Below are 22,815 nucleotides of genomic sequence, written 5' to 3'. Positions count from 1 at the left end.
AAATGATTAAAAAAAGGTTGGCAAATGTGCTTTTCACAGTGAAGCGCACCTTGGCCAGGGGAAAAACCCCAGAGCCTGAACAAGAGACTTTGGGGGACTGCAGCGTCCAAAACCTTCCAGCTGAGGGATTTGGGGAGTTTTACTTCCAAAAATTCAAATGTTTTGCCGACGAAATTGCAGGGGGGAAAGGTTTTAACACTCCTTTCCCAAACGGCAGATCCTACCAACCCGGTTTGTTCCTCTGACATCTTCAGAGAATGTACCCCACTCTCTTCCATGCCAGCGTTCTCTGAAGATGCCAGCCACAGATGCCAGCGAAACGCCAGGAATAAATTCTTCTAGGACATGGCCACATAGCCTGAAAAACCCACAAAAATCTACGGATGCCGGCCATGAAAGCCTTCGGCTTCACATTTTCGCATTTTCTTCTTCTCTGCTCTCTCTAATATTTTAGCATCATCTTTCCCACTCCCCGACATTTAATGATTTTTGGATCCTGTCGGCTTTGTTTCCCCGCCGGTTCGCAGGCATTATTTGTTTGTTTGGATGGCAGCGGCTCGGCATGTCCTCTGCCGAGTGACAGAGATGGAGACAATGTGTGCTGTGAAAATGCGCAGGGTAATATCATCGGGGAAAGCATAATGGCTTTTCCCAAGGCGGCCACTTTGTGCAGATGCCTTTTAATGCACGGCTTTACCAGCGGGACTTTGGAGTGTATTGTGACTCCAGGCTAAGGTCAACAGCAGTCCTCAGATACTATCGGAGGCTTTAAACTAAAGTCTCCTTCCTTAGACAAATGTTGAAGTTGTGCAAGCTGAGGGGTAGAATATCCCTGTGGATATTTATGATGATGATGATGATGATATGTATTTATGTCCGGCCTTTTCCTCTGGCTTACAACAGATGGAAAAAACACAGTTAAAATTCACAACATGCAAAAGTTAACAAATGATTAAACTATTGCAAGTAGCAAGAACAATAAGGTACATTTCTATACCATGAACTAGCACTCCCTACTCTCTGAAGATGCCAGCCACAGATGCTGGCGAAACGTCAGAAAGAAACATGGCCACATAGCCCGAAAAAGCCACAAAAAACTATGGATGCCGGCCATGAAAGCCTTCGACTTTGCTCCCTACGCGGTTTGCAATGCGTAAGTGCAGTCAGCCCTCTGTATCTACGCACTTTTTATCCACAGATTCAAGCATCTGCGGCTTGAAAATACTGCAAAAGTATATAAATTCCCAAAAGCAAGGCTTGAGTTGCATGGCAGAGGGTTGGACTGGATGGCCTTTGGAGACTCTTCCAACTCTAGGATTCTATGGTTTTGCCATTTTAGATAAGGGACAGTTTTATTGTGCCGTTGTATTTAATGGGACTTGGGCATCCACCAATTTTGTTAATCCACTCTGGGTCCTGGAACCAAACCCAGTGGATACCAAGGGCCCATTGCATTAAAACAAAAATCCTTGCAGGGTTCTGGATGGTGTGCTCCAAAAGAGTAAAATCTCAAGATCTAGATCTGATGCTTCCTAATTTTAAATGGTAGGTTTTTCAGTGCATGGACTGTTGTGCCAAGTGCGTATGTTGGCTTGGGACAAAACAATAAACCCGAAACAGAATATTATAGAGGTTAGCCTTAGAGATGGTGACTGACTAGTGTCAGGTCACCTAGACTGCAGAAATAATAATCCAGATTCATACCCCTTTAACTTCCGTGGCCCAATGCTTTGCCATTCTGGGAACTCTACTTTTATTGTGGCACCAAAGTGCTCTGACAGAGGAGGCTAAATATCTCACAAAACTATGAATCCCAATATTCCATAGCATCGAGCCACAAAGTGGTGTCAAGCTGCGTTATTTCTGCAGTGTGGATGCAGTCCCAATGAACCTTGTGGCCAAATTCACCATTGTTTTATGTGGCTCTGTGGCCATGTCCTGGAAGCGTTTATTCCTGATGTTTCGCCAGCATCTGTAGCTGGCATCTTCAGAGAGTGGCGAAGATGCCAGTGAAGGATGTATATCGGAAGAGTAGGAGGAAGAATGGATGTAGTATGTTGTGAGGGTCAGAATAAGTGTTGGAGCCTGGAAGAAGAGGTGGAATGGGATGATGTTGGAAGGGATTGGAAGATGGTAGACAGATGGAAAGATAGAGAGGAAATAGATAGAAGGATTTTAGATGGGATTGGTTAGGTGGAGTTAGGTGAAATACAAGAAGGTGTAAGGAGGTAGGTAAGGAAGGAGAGTTAGGGGGAAGAAAGAAGTGGTAAGGATTTTTGTATATACATATATTATATATTGTGTTTAATATGTGTCTATTAGTATGTTTAGTGCATGTGTTTGTATTTGTTTTTGTTAAGATCTGATTTGTGGTTTTGAAATTAAGGCCTGTTCCAGACTGCCAAAATAAAGCTGCTTTGGGTCTCTTGGAGGTATGCTGTTTAAATGATGCATGCGTCCGAAGAATCCGGAAGCTGCACCAAAGCTGCACTCCGGTGCTTAGGAATGGAGTGTGGCTTTGGCGCGACCTCCGGACTCTTAGGACCCATGCATCATTTAAACAGCATACCTCCAAAGAGACCCCAAGAAGCTTTATTTTGGCAGTCTGGAACAGGCCTAATAAAGATTTATATAGTTAAAAAAAGATTCTGTGATTCTGTGAGTGAAGCTTTCTCTGGGGCTTTTCTTGGGAATCGGTATCTAGAGAGATCTTGCAGGACCTTTGAGACTAACTGAAATAAAGATGTTGACAGCTGGAGACTATTTTGGTTTGCGACTATTGTCTCAAAGGTACTGCAAAATCTCTCTTACATACTGTTTCTATAGACTAACACGGCTATATCTTTGAATTCTTTGCCTGGGAAGTTTGTAAAAGTCACCAGGCCTGTCATTATTCAGTTATAACTTCGTTTTCCCCTTTGTTTTCAGCTTTTTCCCCTCTTCTGGCATCCGCAGATTCACTTTATATGCATTTATATATACACATTTCAGAACCCAGAATTGCACTGTGTAAATTCGGAGCAGTGTGCAGTTGGCAAAAGAGCCGCATTCCTCTCTGTAATCTACACTTAGTTGAATCCAAAGTGACTCAACTTAGACTGTTGTGCTTTGGGCGCATTGTGAAACAAATGTGACTTATTGGGAAAAAAGATGTTAATGCTTGGTTAAGGGGAAGGCAGTAAGGAAAGAGAGCAACCAGGCTACAAGTTCACTACTACAAGTACAAGTAACCAGGCTGTAAGGAAGTCACAGTCTTGAGTTTGTAAGACTGGCACAGGACTGTCGATAAGACTTGGAGGGCATTCGTAGGGTCCCGATAAATCGAAGCCAACTGGATGGCAAATAGCAATATGTGTATTAATGTGGGATGTGTAACTCAGCCTGGTTTACTTCGAAGTGTGAACAGAATGAAACTCTTAGCATCCCTAGCTGTTGTAAATGCTAATTTCTGTATTTCAAGGGGTCATGGATGGAGAATAAGACCAAAGATGCCAAGAGTAGAAGAGCTTTCGGTCTCCGTTTGGTTGCTTTTGCGACTCGGTGAACGCGATCATTTCTTGCCCGTTCTTTGAGGGAGAATTTCACCGAACCTTTCCTTCTCGCCCCGTTTTTTGTCTTTCAGGCCCAGGCGTGTCTGCTTCTTCAGAAAGCTCTCCAAACCCGGGATTTCAAGCTCTCATTCTCTGAACAAGAGTGGGAAGAGTTGATCCGAGAAAGCGTCCAACAAGTCACCAAGGTGAGGACAGTTTTCGAAAGATAGTTTTAAATTCCCTCGTGAATGTCTTAAATGTTAGAATGCAGATTTGCAAAGGGGAGACCAGATGGTTAAGTATCAACCTGCCTTGCGCACCGAAATTATCGTTCAGTGCCCTTTTTTGAGCATCATAGATGAGACATGCTAGAAGTGGCTTTTCCAGTTACGCGCCTGGCATGCCAGTTTGTGCATCAAGAAAAAGCATTGCAGAAATTTCAACCTGGTGTTTAAAAGCCTTTTTCCTTGCTATTTTAATCCCAAAATCCAATCTAATTGCAGTTTTATCTGCTGGTGGCGTTAAGTGCGTTTATTGTTCATTTATGTCTTACTGTTCCTAATTGTTGTTAACTTTTCCGAAATCTTTGACTGAAAGGCAAGGTGCTGTAGGATCGTTGAAAGGAAATAAAATAAGGCTTTGGCACCAGCTGTGCTTAGATACCAGCGTTTTATCAGTGGCTTGAATCCAACTAGTATCGCACCCACTGAATCCACAAAAACCGGATGTCAGTACTTGTGTCATTTAGTGGATCTGCTTGAGCTGGAATTTAAAATGGAGTTTATACCAGAATGTGGCAGTGGCAGCGTCTTTTGCTTTTTACTTTGGGGGAGTTTTTAATTGGAGAGTTTGTATACTCCGTGATTTGAATGTTGTTAGCTGTCCTTGGCTGTCAGTGTTATGCAGACATGGGAATCTTGCAGCCTCCAGATGATGATATTTGTATCCTGCCTCTACCTCTATCTATCTATCTATCTATCTATCTATCTATCTATCTATCTAGCCATTCATCTATCCACCCATCATCTGTCTCTCTATCTCAAAACAGTTAAATGGGCCAACCAAAATGCACAAAATACATGTTGCACTCGCTCTATCTATCTATCTATCTATCTATCTATCTATCTATCTATCTATCTATCCAGCACATTTTATGAGACCCGTTCCCATGAACAGTCGGTTCTCAAAGGCCTGCCAATACCAAACGTTTTTCACCTGCTTGCAGAAAGTTAGTAAGAAAGCTGCTGCTCCGACTTCTCTGGGAAATGAGTTCCAGACTGTACATTTCTGAACAAATAAGACAGATTTCCACAACTTGGCCCACTGACTGAGGATGGTGGAGATCATAGGCTGATACATCTGGAGGGCACCAGGTTGGAGGAGGCAGAGGTGTTTATGAGAAGTGCTCCTGAGCATACACTTGGGATCGGGGGCCACACTAGATTGGACGAAAGGCCTGCCTATTCCAGCGCACTCTTTTCCATATGGCCCACCCTGAGGCCTCTGAGAATGCTATAACCAAGGCGTGGAGGCAATCTGTTAGAATCATAGAATTGGATGAGACCTCAAGGGACCATCCAGTCCAACCCCCTTCCATGCAGGAACTCACAGTCAAAGCACCCGGACAGATGCCCATCCAGCCTCTGTTTAAAGACCTCCAAAGAAAGAGACACCACACATGCCAAGGTAGCAGCATCTTCCACTGTCAGCTCTTAATGTCAGAAATTTCCTGCTAATGTTGAGGTGGAATCTCTTTTCCTGGAGCTTGCATCCATTTTGTTCTCTGGAGCAGCAGAAAACACACTTGCTCCAGCCTCAAGGGGACATCCTTCAGATGTGAAGTCGAAGGCTTTCTTGGTCAGCATTGATAGTTTTTGTGGGTTTTTCAGGCTACGTGTCCATGTTCTAGAAGAGATTATTCCTGACGCTTCACCTGATCTGTGGCTGGCATCTTCAGAGAATGCTGGCATGGAAGAGAGTACTCTGAAGATGCCAGCCACAGATGCTGGTGAAATGTCAGGAATAAACTCTTCTAGAACGTGGCCTCATAGCCTGAAAAACCCTTCAAACACTTAAACAGGTCTATCATATCATTGTGTAAGGCGTCTCTAGCAAATGGAAAGTTATGTATGGAGAGGCTCCAGTCTGAATTGTGAAAAGAAGTGAGTTGTAGTTGTTAAAGAGTGTCGGACTGGGATTGGGGAGATTTTGGCTTCCTAGTCTCCTCTTCCTACAACAGTCTCCCCTCTTCCCTTCCCTTCCCTTTCTCTTTCTCCATCTCTCTCTCAAACCTTTCAGTCTCTCTGACACACAGCACAGAGTTATTGTGATTCTTTGGTGCAAAACAGCCCTGAGCAATTCAGAAGGAAAGCTGAAGTGTCATTGCGATGTTTCTCCTCCTCTCCCTCCTTTCTCCTTCTCTCTCTACAAACCCATATGGCCACCTACGGTTTGAGTAAACAGATGCTTGGAGCCGTTTTTTCACTTGGTGAACTCTTCTGCTAAATCACTCGCCCTGATCTGGTTTCTTGGAGCCTGTAGCTTGTGCTCCTGCCCTCCTTTTCACCCTCTCATGTAATTTAATAAGGCAACCTGATAGTAATCCTGGTCCACCTGCTGCAGGTGGCGCCTGATGGGTGGCAAGATGTGTCAGACGGATCAATTCCGACACGCTGGGTAGCAAGACGCCAAAAAGAAAGGGCATGCAGGTGGCTGAGGCTACGTGTGACAGTTCCCTAAAATACCGTCCCGGCTAGCCGTAGGTCTCGGTGTCGCTGTGCGCTTGGTAAGGCTTGCGTGACCTTCCTTGCTTCCACATTCATTGGGATGCTGCTCACAGGGCCGGCTGTGTTACAAGCCCTCGGCTGTGCTCAGAATGCTTCATGACCCAGGTGGATCAGGGCAGCCGCTCTTGCCTTTTGTGCCTTTATGAATTTGTTTCAGAGCATCGTGGAGTTGGAAGACACCCCCAAGGACTGTCCAGTCCAACTTCTGGCCATGCAGGAATACACAATCAAAGCACCTCCAACAGATGGGCATCCAGCCTCTGTCTAAAAACCTCCAAAGAAGGAGACTCCGTTACCCTCCGAGACAGCAGCATCTTCCAGTTTCTTTCTATCAGAAATGTCTTCCTAATGCTTAGGTGGGATCTCTTTTCCTGTCGCTTGCATCCAGTGTTTTGTTCTCTGGAGCAGCAGAAAACAAGCTTGCTCCAGCCTCAAGGTGACACCCCTTCAAATGCTTAAACAGGGCTATCATATCATTGCTCATACTGTCAGGAAGTTCCTCCTAATGTTGAGCTGGAATCTCTTTTCCTGTAGTTTGCATCCATTGCTCCATGTCCTATTCTCTGGAGCAGCAGAAAACAAGCTTGCTCCATTCTCAACATGACATCCATTCAGATATTTAAACAGAGCTATCATATCACCCCTTAACCGTCTCTTCTCCAGGCTAAACATATGTACTCATCTCCCTAAGCTGCTCCTCATAGGACTGAAGTAAGGAATTTAAAGTCTGGGCACTGGGATATTTTCTTCCTTTGCTTTGCTTTGTTTTTAAAGGGAAGCTAAGATTCTAGTCCGCATTGTATGGATGGGGGAGTACATAAAAATATGTCCCGTCAGCTGGGTTGGACTGATGGGAGTTGCAGTCCAATCCAGCTGAGGGGCACAAGGTGAGCAAAGGTACCTTAACCACACCGATCCAAGGTACAATGTGTTTCAGGCACCTTTGTGCCCCTCAGAGCTGTTGACTGCAACTCCCATCAGTCCCAACCTGAAGGACTATAATAGATCTAAGCAGGTCAAATTACAATATGCCCCAAATCTGTCAGGAGTTAGTGTTTTTCAAGGGTCACTGAATGGTGGTTGTTGTGGCACCAGAGCGGTTCCCAGAATTCCCTAGCACTGAGCCAAGGCAGCTAAAGTGGCCTCAAACCGGATTATTTCTGCATTGTGTTTTGGACCTAAGTCTTCCGACTCAAAACATTTCTGCTCTGCTGTTTTTCTCCCAAATGCTGCTGCTTCTATTTTGAGCGTAGCGTCCGATGTTGTTGTTGTTGTTGTTGTTCTCGTTTTGTCTCTGCAGAATCGGGAGATTGCTTCAAGGCACGTCCGTTTGAATCCATCACCATTAAATAATCCAAAACCAAAGCAGAATAATGAGTTATATGAGTTTTTGCGGCTCGAGAGGCTGAACTTAGAGGGAAGACGAGAAGTCATGTTTTTTTGGTACAGCAGAATTTGGAGAGAGGAGAACTCTCTGTTTTGGACTGCAGCGCCCAGAATTTGCTGAGGGATTGTGGGCCTTGTAGTCTTTTTATATGTCAGTTTTCTAAACTGTTCTTTCTGGTGGATATGGGATCGCGGAGACTGGAGAGTGGGATGGTGGCGGAAGAGATGGATAATCAGATCAAAATAAATATCTCTGGCCCTATACAGACAGGCCAAAATAAAGCTGCTTCAAGTCACTTTGGAGGTATGGTGTTTCAATGATGCATGCGTCCTAAGAGTCTGGAAGCTGCACCAAAGCTGCACTCCAGTCCTTAGGACTGGAGCGTGGCTTTGGTGCGGCTTCTGGACTCTTAGGACGCATGTGTCATTTAAACAGCATACCTCCAAAGTGACTCGAAGCAGCTTTATTTTGGCCTGTCTGTATCAGGCCTGTCTGTTTGTAGTGTATGCATGTGTGTGTGGTGGATGTATGCACAAATGAGTGTTGAGATGTATTTACCAAAGGGATTTCCTTATTATCTCCCAAACCAGACTCAGCTTGGTGACAAACCCTGAACTCATCTAGGATCCCGGTGGCAGAAAGATTCTGAATTGATTTAGTTTGCATATTTCAGTTTCTCCTTTTTTATATCCCACCCATTCGATTTTTCTTCTTGTGTGCAGACAGCAAATGCAACGGTGGGGTGTTCGCTAATAAATCCCATTCATCCAAGTCGTAGATGTACTCAGATCCAGATGAACCCCAGAAGTGTTTTTTCCTGCCGATGGTGCCAGGCACCTGGCTTAGCCGGCCGAAGGCATTTCCATGGCAAGGTTTGGGCAGGTGCAAAGTATACCAGGAGGCACCAGGCAGCAGGGTGAGGGTTGCAAGGGTAACATCTGCTGAGGCTCCTAAATCATGACTTCTGTGCAGTTGTTCTTTTGGATCTGTGGGAGGAAGGCAGAAGGAATGCAGCTTGGCTTGGGTACTTCTCAGCTTCGGGAAAAGCAGCCAGTTTGATGTGTAGGTGGGTCTCCAGGAGAGCAAGTCTCTTCATTCTTTACAACTCTGGGAAGGAGAGACTGGAAATTACCAGGCACCCTTTCCATCTACGCAGTTATAGCACTCTGCAGCCCTTGTTTTTTGTGGGGTTTTTGGGGCTATGTGGCCATGTTCGAGAAGAGTTTATTCCTGATGGGAAGACTGAGACGAAGAGATTCACAGCAGAGGTGAAGTTCCGATTGTGGTCTTCCTATCTCACCCACCTTTGTGGATGAGGTGGTGGTCCCCCAATGCCTTCCCAGTGGCCCCAGTTGGTCCCATCAACTGTGGTGGCTGATAGTTATGTCCGTGCAGTGAATCCCCTGAGTTTATAATCCATATTTTAAAGGCACTGCCCAAGATGCTGAACCCAAATGCATCTGAGGAAGTAGACTGAAGTCTGCAAAAGCGCATGCTGCCAATGTCTTTCTTTCAGTTAGTCTCAGAGGTGCTACCAAATCTCTCTAATCTTTAGGTATTCATTTTTGCTTGTTTAAATTGTCTCCGCTTGGTTGGCAGTTTTGGGACCTGGGACAACTCCATTCAACTTGGACTAAAACCCAGAGTCGATTCAACAACAGTCGCCTAGTTGACTTTGGTTTTGTGAGGTTTTATTATATGGCTGCTATTTATCTATCTGCCCACATAGGTAGGTGAGCTAGAAATGGAGCTAAATGTGCGAAGGCTTAACCCTGGTAGCCTCGTAAAAGTAGAATTGGGTTCACATCATTGCAGAATTTGGTCCAGATCATTGCAGTCTCTACTTTGTGCACATCATGAAGTGTGTATTTGGAAACTACAATATGCCCTCGGTGTCTGCAGGTATTTGGCTCCAGGACCTCCATGGATCCCCAAATCCGTGGATGCTCACTTCCTATTAAATACAGTGGCATAGTAAAATGGTGTCTCTTCTACAAAATGGCAAAATCAAGGTTTGCTTTTGGGATGCATGGTTGGATGTTGAATCCATGAGTGCAGAATCTGTAGATACAGAGGGATGGCTTTATCTCTGTTCATAGCAAGGGGACCGGGAAATAAAGAGAGTTTCACTGTATAATACTAAGGAGGCTCTTAGTGAAGCTGGAGAACAATCCTGCCATTTAATGGTGGCTCAGACTGACTGGGGATGATACGGCCAGGCCCTTGGATGTAGGCAGGGGCACAGCAAACTCTTTCTTGTTTTTCAGTGGCTTGGCCTGAAAGGTTGTCGGAACGGTGAAATAGAGTAGAGCATTGATTAAGGAAAAACGAAAGTAGTTTTTTGTGGGTTTGGGTGGGCTAGGTGGCTGCGTTCGGTAAGAATTTATCTCTGATGTTTCGCCTGCATCTGTGGCTGGCATCTTCATCACTCACTCTCTGAAGATATCAAGCCACAGAGGCAGGCAAAACGTCCTGTGTGTGTGTTTCTGTCTGCCCTCCTTCCACCCACTAATTAAGGAATGATAGATAGATAGATAGATAGATAGATAGATAGATAGATAGATAGATGGACGGGTGTGTGTGTGTGTGTGTGTGTGTGTGTGTGTGTGTGTGTGGACAGATGATAGATTGATAGCTGGATGGATAGATAGATGGATATATAGTTGGATAGCAGATAGATAGATAAATTGATAAATGGATGATAGACAGATTGATGATAGATGGATGGCTGAGATAGAGAGATAGATGATGGATGGATAGATAGATAGATAATAGATTGATGATAGATGGATGGCTGAGATAGAGAGATGATGGATGGATGGATAGATGATAGACAGACAGACAGATAGAGGATGAATAGAGGACAGATGGATGGATGGATGGATGGATGGATGGATGGGTAGGTAGGTAGATAGATAGATGATGGATTGGTGGACAGATGATAGATTAATAGCTGGATGGATAGATAGATGGATATATAGTTGGATAGTAGATAGATAGATAAATGGATAAATGGATGATAGACAGATAGATTGATTGATGATGGATGGCTGGGAGAGAGAGAGAGAGAGAGAGAGATGATGGCTGGCTGGATAGATGATAAAAGGATGGATATCACTAATTAAGGAATGAATTCTCTGCTATGTCCTCCTCCTTCCCTCCCTCTCTGATGCTTATTTTTTCTGCCTGCACCTGCCTTTTAGGCTTATGAAAAAAGCAGAACCTCCTGTATCCTTTGTTAGGATTTTACCTGATCTTAAAAGGAAATGTCGAGGGGGAAAACGCTACAGAGTTCTTCCAGAATTTCTGCTCTTGGAAGAAAGGAGACTCCTTCATCTCAGAGTCTACAAGGACTTGCTTGTTCAATAAAATCGACCTCGCATTTGGATAGTTTTGTGGGAGGTGGATAATTGGACGCTGTTTTTGGTGCAGCACTTGTCTCTCTTTATGTGAAGCAGTTGGTTTCTTCATCCTTTCTGTAATGACATTGAGAAAACCGCTGTAACAGAATAGGACTGCTGTTCTCTGCTTCTTGTGTGTGTTGCCTAAGGCAAGGGACAGATCTCTGGGGTTGCAGCCTGCCTTGGTTTTTATCAGAGATCCGTCATTTTCTCTGTGCCCCGGCATGCATTGCTAGAGGCAACTTGAATGTTTTTCCAGTGACTAGTAGCTGGCATCACCATTTTTAACTTCAGACATCACATCAAATCCTTGAATTTCCTTGCTCCCACTCAATTTATGTCACTTAACCTAATGAAGAGTTCTGGAGAATGCAAAAGCTTGCATACTTTGGAGGGATTTTAGTTGTTCCTAATGAAGGTATCGCCAACCTGTGGACATGGGCTTCTGTTAGGTTCTTTAACCAGTGTGGCTAAGTACAAGCATAGTTTATGGTTCTAATGATGAATAAAGCTTACTCCAAATGAGCAATATCATGAATTATAATAATAAAGCAATGATTAAGGTTTCTCTTTGTGACGGTTGGAATCTTTGCTGATCACGGATGTTCCTTTTTCATAGACTTTAAAGACGGTGGGTCAGTTCAAGATCAAGGTGGACCAAGAGAAGGCCATCAAGTGTCTGGAGCTGTTGAACTGCCTCATCAAAGTGGTGACCAAACAGGTAGGCGCACCTTTGTTCCTCCAACTTGGTTCTCTGGTTTCTTGGGGGGTTTTGGGGCGATGGGGCCATGTTCTAGAAGAGTTTATTCCTCACGTTTCCCCAGCATCTATGGTTGGCATTATCTTCATTTCTTCTCTGAAGATGTCAGCCACAGATGCTGGCGAAACGTCAGGAATAAACTCTTCTAGAACATGGCCACATCGCCCAAAAAACCCACAAGAAACTGTGGGTGCCAGCCATGAAAGCCTTTGACTTCACATTGGTTCTTTGACTTTTGCTTATGTTTCTTCATGCACATCAGGGGTGGGCAATGTGGGGTTATGGGCCACATGTGCCCTCCGGACCCCTCTTTGGCCCCCATCCTTTCCTCAAAAGCCCTGGAACACACCCACATTTTAAAAGAAATATTTATTCGGGCCAATTTCTCTGTTGCGTCCTTCTCAAAATGGTGTCAGAAAGGGATGTGATGTCCCTTCCTGTATTTGGGAGCACTGTATTTGGGGACGCAAGGGGCTCAGAGGGAGGAAATTGGCTGCTGGCTCCCATACAGTTGTCTATCTGATTTAGATTAAGATTTGATTTCTGTATTGAAAGTCTGCGTTCCTGGAAATGTTGGAATCATAGAGTTGGAAGAAATCCCAAGGGTCATCCAGTCCAACCCTGTGCCATGCAGGAACTCCCAATCAAATCACCCTGACAAATGGCCGTCCAGTCTCTGTTTAAAAACCCACAAAGAAGGAAATTCCACCATTTTCCAAGGGCATGCGTTCCACTGTCAACAGCCCTTTCTGTCAGGCAATTTCTCCTAATGTTGAGCTGGAATCTCTTTTCCGGCAGCTTGACTCTATGGCTCCTTGTCCTATTCTCTGGAGCAGCAGAAAACAAGCTTTGCTCCATCTTCAACATGACACCCTTCAAATGCTTAAACAGGGCTATCATATCACCTCTTAATCCTCTTCTCCAGGCTAAACATGTGCAGCTCCCTAAGTTGTTCCTTACTGGGCATGGTTTCCAGACCCTTGACCATTTTGGTGGCCCTCCTCTGTTAGTGGTGATATTATTATTAATTATTATTATTATTATTATTATTATTATTAATTTATAAAGTGCCTTAGGTTTACACATGCTCCAGCTTGTCAGCATCCTTTTTTGAACTGTGCTGCCCAGAATTGGACGCAGCATTATTCCAGATGGGACCTGACCAAAGCAGAATAGAGTGGCACTATTACTTCCCTTGACCTAGGCACTATATTTCTATTGTTAATGCTAGATAGTGGTGGATTCTGTTCATTCAGGTGTGGAATTCAGCATGGATGGGGGGATAACACCTTCCCTCTTTGCTGCCGTCCCCCAATGAACCTCAAAACCTGCTCCAGAAGATTGGAAAAAGCTCTGTGGGATGTTTTTGGTGCTGGAGTTCAGGGAAAGGAGCCAACTATTGTAACACTCCTGTGGGGGTCCAAGTGGATTTAGGCCAGTGGCTTTATGCTGGAGTGAGCATGAGAAACACTAGAGAGAGGGGGAGAGTGTGAGGGTGCCCTCCAAGGTGCCACCTCAACATACTGCCAGTCCATCACTTTGTTGAGCTCTTGGTCAGTTGATTCCAGTCTCATTGGCTAGAGAGTTCTGGGTCTTGTGGTCGAAAAAAGGCCTTCTCCAAGCTCCTGCTTTTGACCCATGAGCTTGGGATCCGACCCATGAGCATGGATGTTGAGAAGCTGGAGCGTGTCCGGAGGAGAGCGACCAAAATGGTGAAAGGTCTAGAAACCCTGCCTTATGAGGAAAGACTTAGGGAGCTGGGGATGTTTAGCCTGGAGAAGAGATGGTTAAGAGGGGATATGATAGCCCTGTTTTTAATATTTGAAGGGATGTCAAGTTGAGGATGGAGCAAGCTTTTTTTCTGCAGAGAATAGTGCACAGAACGGTGGATTCAAACTAAAAGAAAAGAGATTCCACCTCAACATTAGGAAGAACTTGCTGATGGCCAGAGCTGTTCCGACAGTGGAAGATGCTCCCTTGGAGAGTGGTGGAGTCTCCTTCTTTGGAGGTTTTTAAATAGAAGTAGTTTGGCTATCTGTTGGGGGTGGCTTTGATTGTGAGTTCCTGCATGGCAGGAGGTTGGACTGTATGGCCTCTGTGGTCTCTTCCAACTCTGTTTTGGAACGGAGTGTGTCCTGCTGTCCAACAACTCTTACTATTAGGACGTTCTTCCTAATGTTGAGAAGGAATCTCTTTTCCTGTAGCTTGCATCCATTGTTCTGTGTCCCACACAACAGAAATATTGCTAAGAAAACGCTAGGAGAGGGTCAGTAGACATCAGAGTCAACTTGAAGGTGTGTAACAATGACAACAACAAATACTGACTGGTGTGTTTGATGGTCTCTTGGTCAGGAGCTCCCTGTGCAGCTGAAAGAGGTGCCCATCGCGCTGCAGGTCCTGGGCCAGCAGGAAGGCTTTGGGAAATCCACCCGGCTCACCGATTTCTATTGGAACGTCATGAAGCTCCTGGGATTCACGTAAGTGCTCTAGACCCTTCTTGGTCTGAGATTTGTTTTAGTACACATATCCACACACACGCATACATAGAGATAGTGAGTCCTGGTGAAGTTGGCACACATGGAAGGTGCAGGGCCAAGGGCACCTTGACCAAAATCCGTGATGCCATGTCTGGTCTCCCACGATGGCAACAGAACCCAAAATTGGAAAGCAGATATTCACAGTGGAAGAGATCAAGGAAACGTGCTTTTGGTGGTCCACAAACTTTATAATAAAGTTTGTGGACCACCAACAAGACTTCAGTTTCCTTGATCTCTTCCATGCCTGAGATGGCAGCAACGTCGGTTTCTCGCCAGAGCGCTTGAGAAACCCAGGATGGTCCACTTCAAGCCTGGAGCAGTGGTCCCCAAACTCTGCCCTTTAAGAGATTTTGAACTTCAGCTCCCAGAATCCCAGACTATTGGCCGACATGTCTGAGGCTTCTGGGAGCTGAAGTCCCAAATCTCTTGAAGGGCACAGCTTGGGGACCACTGTCCAGGAGCATGATCATCTCTGGATAGAGGTGGATCCATGTCTTACCTACAGACTGTCCCAGGTACCATCCCTAGCATCCACAGCTGGTACCTGGAATGATTTCTTGGGGGTCCTTAGTTACTACACAGTTACACTGAGTGCATTAACTGCAGTAGCTTCATTTAATGTAGTGATCCCCACACTGTGCCCTTTAAGAGATTTTGGACTTTAGCTCCTAGAAGCCTTGGCCATGTTGGCCAATAGTTTGGGATTCTGAGAGCTGAAGTCCAAAATCCCTTAAAGAGCACAGTTTGGGGACGGTGCAGCTTCCTTCAAGAGGGACCATCTACCTCAGAAGGTGAGGGCTTTGGTCTTCAGCCTTTCGAAGGGACAAGCCTGTCCTCCTTCACCCATGGCTCTGCCTTTCCCCTCCTGCATAGGCATCTCACTTCCTAGTTTGTGTGATGAAGCGTCACATCTAGGTGGATCCTCCATGTCCCGTCATACCATGTCTTGCATGCGCATCAGTTCCCTGCTTCAGCTCTTTGCATCTCCATCTTTGGCTCAGGTTTGAAAGATGTGGCCAGTGGGCTTTGTTTAACCTACCAGTGCTTTTTTGTGGTCCAGAGTGCACAGTTTTATTTAACTACCTGCAAGGAAGGAAGGAAGGAAAGGAGGGAAGGAGGGAGGGAGGGAGGGAGGAAGTATTGCACTTCCCAAAGCCCCTGGGATACAATTCTCTTCTAAAACAATCTCATTTTCCATACTCCATTTTAGTTAAAACACACTTGTTGTTTTTTGTGGGGTTTTCGACTATGTGGCCATGTTCTAGAAGAGTTTATTCCTGACGTTTCGCCCACATCTGTCTGGAATGAATGCTTCTAGAACATGGCCACATAGCCCCCAAAAAACCAGAAAAAAATGATGGATGCCAGCTATGAAATCTTTCGACTTCACACTTGTTGTTGTGCTCAAAGATATAGCTCTGTTAGTCTGTAGAACCAATATGTGGAGAGATCTTGGAGCACCTTTGAGACTCACTGAAAGAAAGAAGTTGGCAGCATGAACTTTCCCAGACGAAAGTCTACTTCTGTTGATGAAGGAGCATCTCAGAAAGTAGACTGAAGTCTAGGAAAGCACATGCTGCCAACTTCTTTCTTTCAGTGAGTCTCAAAGAGGCTACAAGATCTCTGTACATACTTGTTGTTATGTGCATTCAAGTTGTTTCGGACTTACGGCCATCCTACGGCAAACCTGTCATAGGGCTTTCTTGGCAAGTTTCGTCAGAGGTTTTTTTTGCCAATGCTTCCCTCTGGAGACTGAGAGAGTGGGTATATATGGCCGAGGCAGGATTCAAACCCTGGTTTCATAGTCCAACACTCAAACTACTACGCTATGCTGGCCCTCTCTCTTAAAGAATGGAAAGAGTGTTGAACCACCTCTCTGCTTTTGACTTGCAGGCGGCCAGCGAAGGAGAAAGCGTCAGCCCAGCCAAAGCCCCCGACGGAAACGGAGCCACCCCTGAAGCGGAAGAAAAAGGGTTTTCTGCCAGCCACAAAGATACGCAAGAACCGCAAGAAGACCTTGCCTGGCCATTCCAAGGAGACTGGAGCCAAGAGCGGCGACGTCAAAGAGACAGTTGTGGGTGCAGAAAACGCCACCCCTGCAGGGAAGAAGAAAAAGAGGAAGAACAAGAAGAATAGGGGAGAAGGAGGCGAAGAGGGCCAGGCGTCGGAGTCGGGTCCTCCGGCAAAGAAGCCGTCTCAGCCAGCAGTTGGGGCCAAAGAGGAGGAGACCCAAAATCCGAAAGAGAAGAGAAGGAGGAGGAGAAATAGGAAGAAAGGGAAGAAAGCAGGGACTCGGCTTGCAAAGGATGGGCCCGATTGAGCTTTGGGAGGAGGAAAGGGCTGGCGGTGTATCTGTATAAAGAAACTATTTTGGTAATAAATTTTCTAATAATTTAACTATATTGCTAAATACATTGGCAGGGAGTGTTTATTTCATCCAAGAGATTTATAGTGCTATTCTATCAATCTGTGTGAATAGCTGAATAGGTGGTTGGCAGAATATGTGGTTGTTAGACTATGTGATTGATAGAATATGTGATAGGTAGAATAGGTAATCGATAGAGTATGTGCTTGAGAGTTTCTGCATGGTAGAATGGGGTTGGACTGGATGGCTCTTGGGGTATCATCCAACTATGATGCTATGATTCTAATCCTCAAAACAGCAGCAGGAGATGGCTCCTCTTTGTGGGATGCTTTATTACCTGGGCCTATGGATTCTATGAACTCGTGGCACACTACTACTCAGAATCCCATTGACTCCAATGAGGTTTGAAATGGCGGCCTAATTATGCCATTTGAGAGTCGGCAGCAAGGCGCAAGAGAGGCTCCCACCCTACGTTCCTCCCTTGTGGCAACAAGGCTCTTCAGATGTTCTCTCAGCAGGGGCTGCTGTCGACACTGCAGGAAAGGAAACCTACACAAGTCGCGCATCAAAGCCTCCGCCACCTTCACGCAACTTCAAGCAGCACGGCAGGTAGGGAGGCGGGCACAGAAAAGAGGAAACACACTGGCAGGGAAAGAAACGAGTTTAAATACTTTATTTCTTAATTTACATAACCTCATAGGTATACGTCTATATATAGATATATATTTATATTTATATATATGTGACTATTTTTTCTTATACTCTTGAGATCCGTCATCATTTCATTGCTCTTTTCAATCTTAAAAAATAATATAGTCCTTTATAGTCTTTTTTGCTTCTGAAAGAAAATCAGAAAACGACTTTTTGAGTCTTGCGCCTTGTATAACAAGAAAAAACAACAATGTACATCACGCTTCTGTCCCTCTCACGCGGGTTTGAGGGTCTCTTTACCGGAAGCACGGAGTCCAGGACCGACGCCAAAAAGGTGGCACCAAAGTGGCATCGATACTACCTCCCCAACCCCGGGTTCAACCATCGAGATGCAGGGAAGCGCACCTTCTGTGGTGCACTTTTTGCCTCTTAAATCGAGAGGGACGGCAGATATCTACAGCCCCTTCCAATCCCTGCGTCTTGCATTTCCTCTCCATCTTTGATTCTATACATGTCTCGAGATTTATATTTCTCTCTTTTGATTTTGTCTCGGGATCGCGGATCCAAGTTTGGGGACAGTTTGCGAAACAGGAACATTTGCTGCACGGCTTTGCGTTATGGATGGCATCTTCCTGAGGAAGATGAAGGAGAACGCGAAGGAGGTGGAAAGGAAACAGTGGGCACCTCTTTTGGACTCCAGATCTGAGGAGGCCTTGCCATAGCTATTTGCCCACCAGCCAGAACTGAAGCGGTCACTGGCATCCATCTTCTCAAAACAGCTGTCTCGAAACCCACAATAGCAGCAAAGCACATCAGTGCGCCAAGAAAAAAAGTGTTCAGGCCATTCCTCATCACTCCGCCTTCGTGGAACAGCTGCAACCTCATAATTCTTTGTGTGGTGCATAGAACTGGGAGGGCATTGCCGCTGAAAGTGGGCACTCTCGCCAACCGCCTTCCTACCTTGGAGGACCACAACTGGCCTACACCAAAGCCATCCCTGTCATCTCTGTCACTGCTACTTGTTTCTATCCCTTGAGATGCTCAAAATGACACCCTAATATCAAGTCCAAACGCCTACTTCATGCTGGTTCAAGAACAAACCCAGCGGTGAGTCTGAGGTAGTTCCGGGAGTGAACTGCTAGTGCAAAAATCACAATCATTAAAAATAAATTCCTTACATTAAACATATGGGGCTAGCATCCCTGTCGGTGTATTAAGAGGATATAACTCCGATGCGCGCCACTGCGAGACTCTATTTTGGCAATTGTGGCGGTCAGAAATTTTTCCCAATTATAGAGCGACAAAAAGTGCCCCCCAAACCCACCTTGTAAGCAGTGTGGCCACTCCGAACATGTCTCTTCCCACGATGTCGGAGAGCATGGAGATCAGTAGGGCTGCAACCAGCTGTTTCCTGGAGTTGGATGCGCTGCAAGGGACCTTCTGAGGATCTCTGGAAGTCTCTGGTGATGCTTGCCATATTGCCTCCAACTGGATGCCTCCTCACTGACCCACCTGCTCTCAGACTACACAAAAATGGTATTTTGGGTAGGGTGGGTGGCCTCCCATACTTAAAAGGTGAGATTTTGGGGTTAGCATTAGGAGACATAGTAAGTCTCCTGACGCACGGTCTTGGGCACATGCAGTGGTCCCTGCACATTCTCTGGGGTTAGGGGTTGAAGCACCCGCATGAATTTGGTAAAACAGCAAATAATAAATACACTATTCTTTCTATCTAAGAGAACACTTCTCTAGGAATCCCCAGGTCCTCCAGTGCAACTCCATGGTCAACATCTGCCAGAGGTTGATCATAGAATCATGCTGGAGGACCTACAAATGCCTGGAGAAGTATTTCCTCTAGGAATCTCCAGGTCCTCCAGACGGCAGTCATGCTGGAGAGCCTAGAGAAGTGGTTTCTGTAGTAACCTCCAAGTCCTCCAGTTCAACTCTATGGTCAGCTTCCAGCAGAATTGGGCTGAAGGACTCAAGAGATTCCTAGAGAGAACATACAAACCCAAACCACAGATAATCAAATCCGCCAAAGTCAAAGCAGTAAACATGGAGGGCCAACCGTATATATCGCTATCTCCAACCAGTTCAATCTTTTTGGCTTCTGCAGATCAACACAATAATAATAATAATAATAATAATAATAATAATAATAATAATAATAATATGATCATCTCAGTTTCTGCAAACAGAAGGCCAAACTTTCCTTCTCTGACCGGGATAACGTTTCGCCTCGTGGCAAAAAAGGAGGGTCAAGTCAAGCAGGGTTGGACATTCACTCCTTTGGCCAAAGCAACCACCTCCATCGGCCCAAAGCCAAGTCGTCTACTCCGCTGTGTTCAAGGCTTTTCCACTCGGAGAGGTGCCTCTAAGGGACGCTTTCTTCTTCAGGTGACAATCGCAGCCCAGAGGAACCCCAACTATGCCAAGGCCTCATCCTGGCTTACTGTGTAGATTTTGCTTCATCTTCCAGGCGCGAAGGGAGGGTGGGATAGAGAGGTTTCCTGCCATGGGTGCTTGTTTCGGGGTTTCTCGGCAGCCGATGCTCACAAAAGGTTTCCTTCATCACCCAAGATGTCAGCTGTGGGGAAAGAAACAAAGAAGAGCTGTTAGCATGGTGCGCAAGGAGGACACAGGCCTCCACAGCGAGAAAGAGAGGGAGACAGTCAGATCTGTATCCCTTCCTTTGTTCTGTCTCAGACCACTAAAGCGTTGGTGGCTGAGACCCAAAAACACAGCAGACTGGCTCTAGGATTGGGCCAGAATAAAACAGATGTCTGCTTTTTGCCCTGGAGCGTCGTTTCGGTCCTTCGGAGCAACTGAATTGTGTATTTAGAGCAGGGTTTGGCCCCAGTTTTTCTTACTGGAAACCAGTGTGGCGCTTGCTGGCATGATGAAAAAGGCAGTTTGTTGACAGATAAAAACATATTTAATTTTAGTTAATGTATAATTAACAGGAGGATGACCCCATGGGGCTTTATTCAGCGTTTGGGTTACTACTCACCTAGGCTTAGACTTTCACAGAGGCTGGAGGCATCATAAGTTGGTTCACCCTGCAGAGAAAGGAGACACAAGACGGTTAAGTTCGAAACTTCTCTCTCTCAGTCCCTCCAACATTGTTGTAACACTCCGGCCGTTGCGATGCTGAACTCAGGATGGTGAACCTCTTTCAACCTGAGGACCAAATCCAACCCAACTAAGTTTGGGGACCCATATTCCAGTGGTGCGTCAGGGCCAAATGGGAAGAAGGAGGGATCATAAACACCAGCACCTTTTTAGCCAAAAGTGCTCACTGCCAATCATTACGCTTTTGGAGAGGCATTTCTACCTTTCAGAAAATGGAAAAGTTGAGATGCCACCCAATGATGATAATGGAGAACGAGGCATGGCCAACTGGGGAATCCCAGAAACCCAGGATCGGAGGAAGGCCAGATTCAGTCCCAGGACCTGAGGTCCACCATCCTTGCGCCAAACTGTTCAGAGCTGAACTCCAAGAGTAAGAGTGCATAGAGAGATCCTGTAGCACCTTTGAGACTCGTAGAAAGAAATTGGCATCATGAGCGTTCGTAGAATAAAGTCTACTTCCTCAAATGCATTGAAGGAAGTAGACTGAAGTCTACGAAAGCTCATGCTGCCAATTTCTTCCTTTCCGTGAGTCTCAAAGTCGCTACAAGATCTCTCTGCGTACTGATTCTACAGACTAACACAGCTATATCTTTGAATCCCAAGAGTATGAGTTAGAGACGCAACAACCCACAACTCTTGCCTCCCTCAAAACAGTTATTCCATAGGATCCTAGAGTTGGAAGGGGCCTCATGGAGATCTATCAAGGATCCCCAGACAAAGCATCCCCAGCAGATAGCTGACCAGCCCTTTTTTGAAGGTGTCCAGAGGAGGAGATCTAACACTGTAGAAATAAACCGGTTTATTTCTGTGATGTTCAAACCGGTTTATTTCCACCCCGACTGCAATCGATGCAGTTTGCGAGGGGTGGGGGGCAGCCAAAAAGCCCACTTAAACCAGTGCATTTGGCACTGGACACCTCTTTTTTAAAGAGCCGCAACAATCCCCATCTTCGGCAATGCTGACTACATGATAATGTTGACTAAAAGGAGAGCAGGGAAGTGGTGGCAACAGTTGTTTTTTGCTATTTCCCGACAAAGAAGAAAATAGCTCCTTTAAAAAGAAAAGAAAAGCTGGAGGGAAACAGAAGATCTCTTGAATTTGGAGAGGTTTCCTCTCCTTCCTAATTGGTACCTTTGGTGGCTTTTCTCAAAAAGCAAGAAAGCCTCCGCTTCTCCCTCGGCGCGCAGTTGGCCGCTTGCGCCAATTCTGCTCCTTTCTCAAGATTAAAACGCATGCGCCAACCTTTGTTTCTGTCATTAAGGAGGACTGAAGCGGCTGCTATTTTATTCTAAGCTACACACTGCAAAATGAGTCATTAAATATTTGTAAAGATATACAAGGGAGGAAAAAGAAGGACAAGGACATGGGATCTAATTTGGTGCCATGTGAGGTTTCCTGGAGCGCCTTGGGCTGTTTGGAGGCTGGCATGCCTCTTCCAAAGGCAAAACCGCCGTTTTCAACGGCAGGCTGTAATTTCTCCGTCGTAATTATACCATGCTTTTCTTTCCACTGGGTTTGTCCTTTTCCAAATATCCCCCTGAGATGTTGTCTTTAAGTTCTACAATGCTGTCCATCAAGATGCGGGAGGGATCGCACGCACCAGAAGAATATGGCAAAAGAAATTACTGGAATAGATCCATGCTTCCCAACGGTTCCTCTATTTGTTTTGGACATCCGATGCCAGAAGTTCCAGCCAACTTGGCCAAGAGTCAGGAACGATGGGAGCTAACTATGGGTAGTACTCAAAGACATGGCCATGTTAGTCTCTAGATCTTGGAGCCCCTTTGAAACTCACTGAAAGAAAGAAGATGGCAGCATGAGCTTTCGTAGACGTCAGACTACTTCCTCAGATGCTTTTGGTGGAGACTATGGGTAGTGTATGGAAGAAGACAGAACGGAGAAGCAGGGTGGCAGTTAGTGGGGGGGAAAGAAGAAGTGATAGGAGAAAGAGTACTGAAGGATAAAGGAACGGAAGAGAGACGGTAGAAGCTTGTGGATGTAGGGAGAAGGTAAGAGTAGGCGTTTGGGTGATGTTCAAATGGCAAGGTGAATTATTTCTACAGTGTAGATGCACCCCTGTTTTGAATGCTTGTCAGCTTGTCTTTTATTCTTACACTTCAGAGGATCTGACTAAAAGAAATGAGAGGTATATTAAAAGGACTATGAGACTGAAGACCAGAGAGAAGTGACCAGTGGGGTCCCACAGGATTTTGTCCTGGGCCCAGTGCTATTCAACATCTTTATCAATGACTTGGAGGACAAAATT

General features: G+C 45.5%; 2 protein-coding genes across 3 annotated transcripts in view; one reads left to right on the top strand and one right to left on the bottom strand.

The window, feature by feature from the left end:
- LOC149287133 (myb-binding protein 1A-like protein) overlaps positions 1-17,468 on the top strand; it is a 55,654-nt gene extending 38,186 nt beyond the window's left edge. The window contains exons 24-27 of the mRNA XM_089493528.1: positions 3,623-3,736; positions 11,724-11,825; positions 14,217-14,341; positions 16,295-17,468. Coding sequence (XP_089349654.1) covers positions 3,623-3,736; positions 11,724-11,825; positions 14,217-14,341; positions 16,295-16,721 — 768 coding nt within the window. The 3' untranslated portion in view covers positions 16,722-17,468. The remainder of the gene's footprint in view (positions 1-3,622; positions 3,737-11,723; positions 11,826-14,216; positions 14,342-16,294) is intronic.
- A 25-nt stretch (positions 17,469-17,493) lies between these two features.
- LOC149287132 (sphingosine-1-phosphate transporter SPNS2-like) overlaps positions 17,494-22,815 on the bottom strand; it is a 101,857-nt gene continuing 96,535 nt past the window's right edge. For both annotated transcript variants that reach the window (XM_089493529.1, XM_089493530.1), the window contains 2 exons: positions 20,428-20,476; positions 17,494-20,004 (listed from right to left, as the gene is read on the bottom strand). In XM_089493529.1, the coding sequence (XP_089349655.1) occupies positions 19,970-20,004; positions 20,428-20,476 (84 nt within the window). In that variant the 3' untranslated portion in view covers positions 17,494-19,969. The remainder of the gene's footprint in view (positions 20,005-20,427; positions 20,477-22,815) is intronic.

Source organism: Sceloporus occidentalis, unplaced genomic scaffold, assembly GCF_023333645.1.
Source record: "Sceloporus occidentalis isolate IW3139 unplaced genomic scaffold, rSceOcc1.0.p SCAF_64, whole genome shotgun sequence".
Lineage (NCBI taxonomy): Eukaryota > Metazoa > Chordata > Lepidosauria > Squamata > Phrynosomatidae > Sceloporus > Sceloporus occidentalis.
Note: the sequence above shows the minus strand (reverse complement) of the source record. Positions and strands in the feature narration are given on the sequence as shown.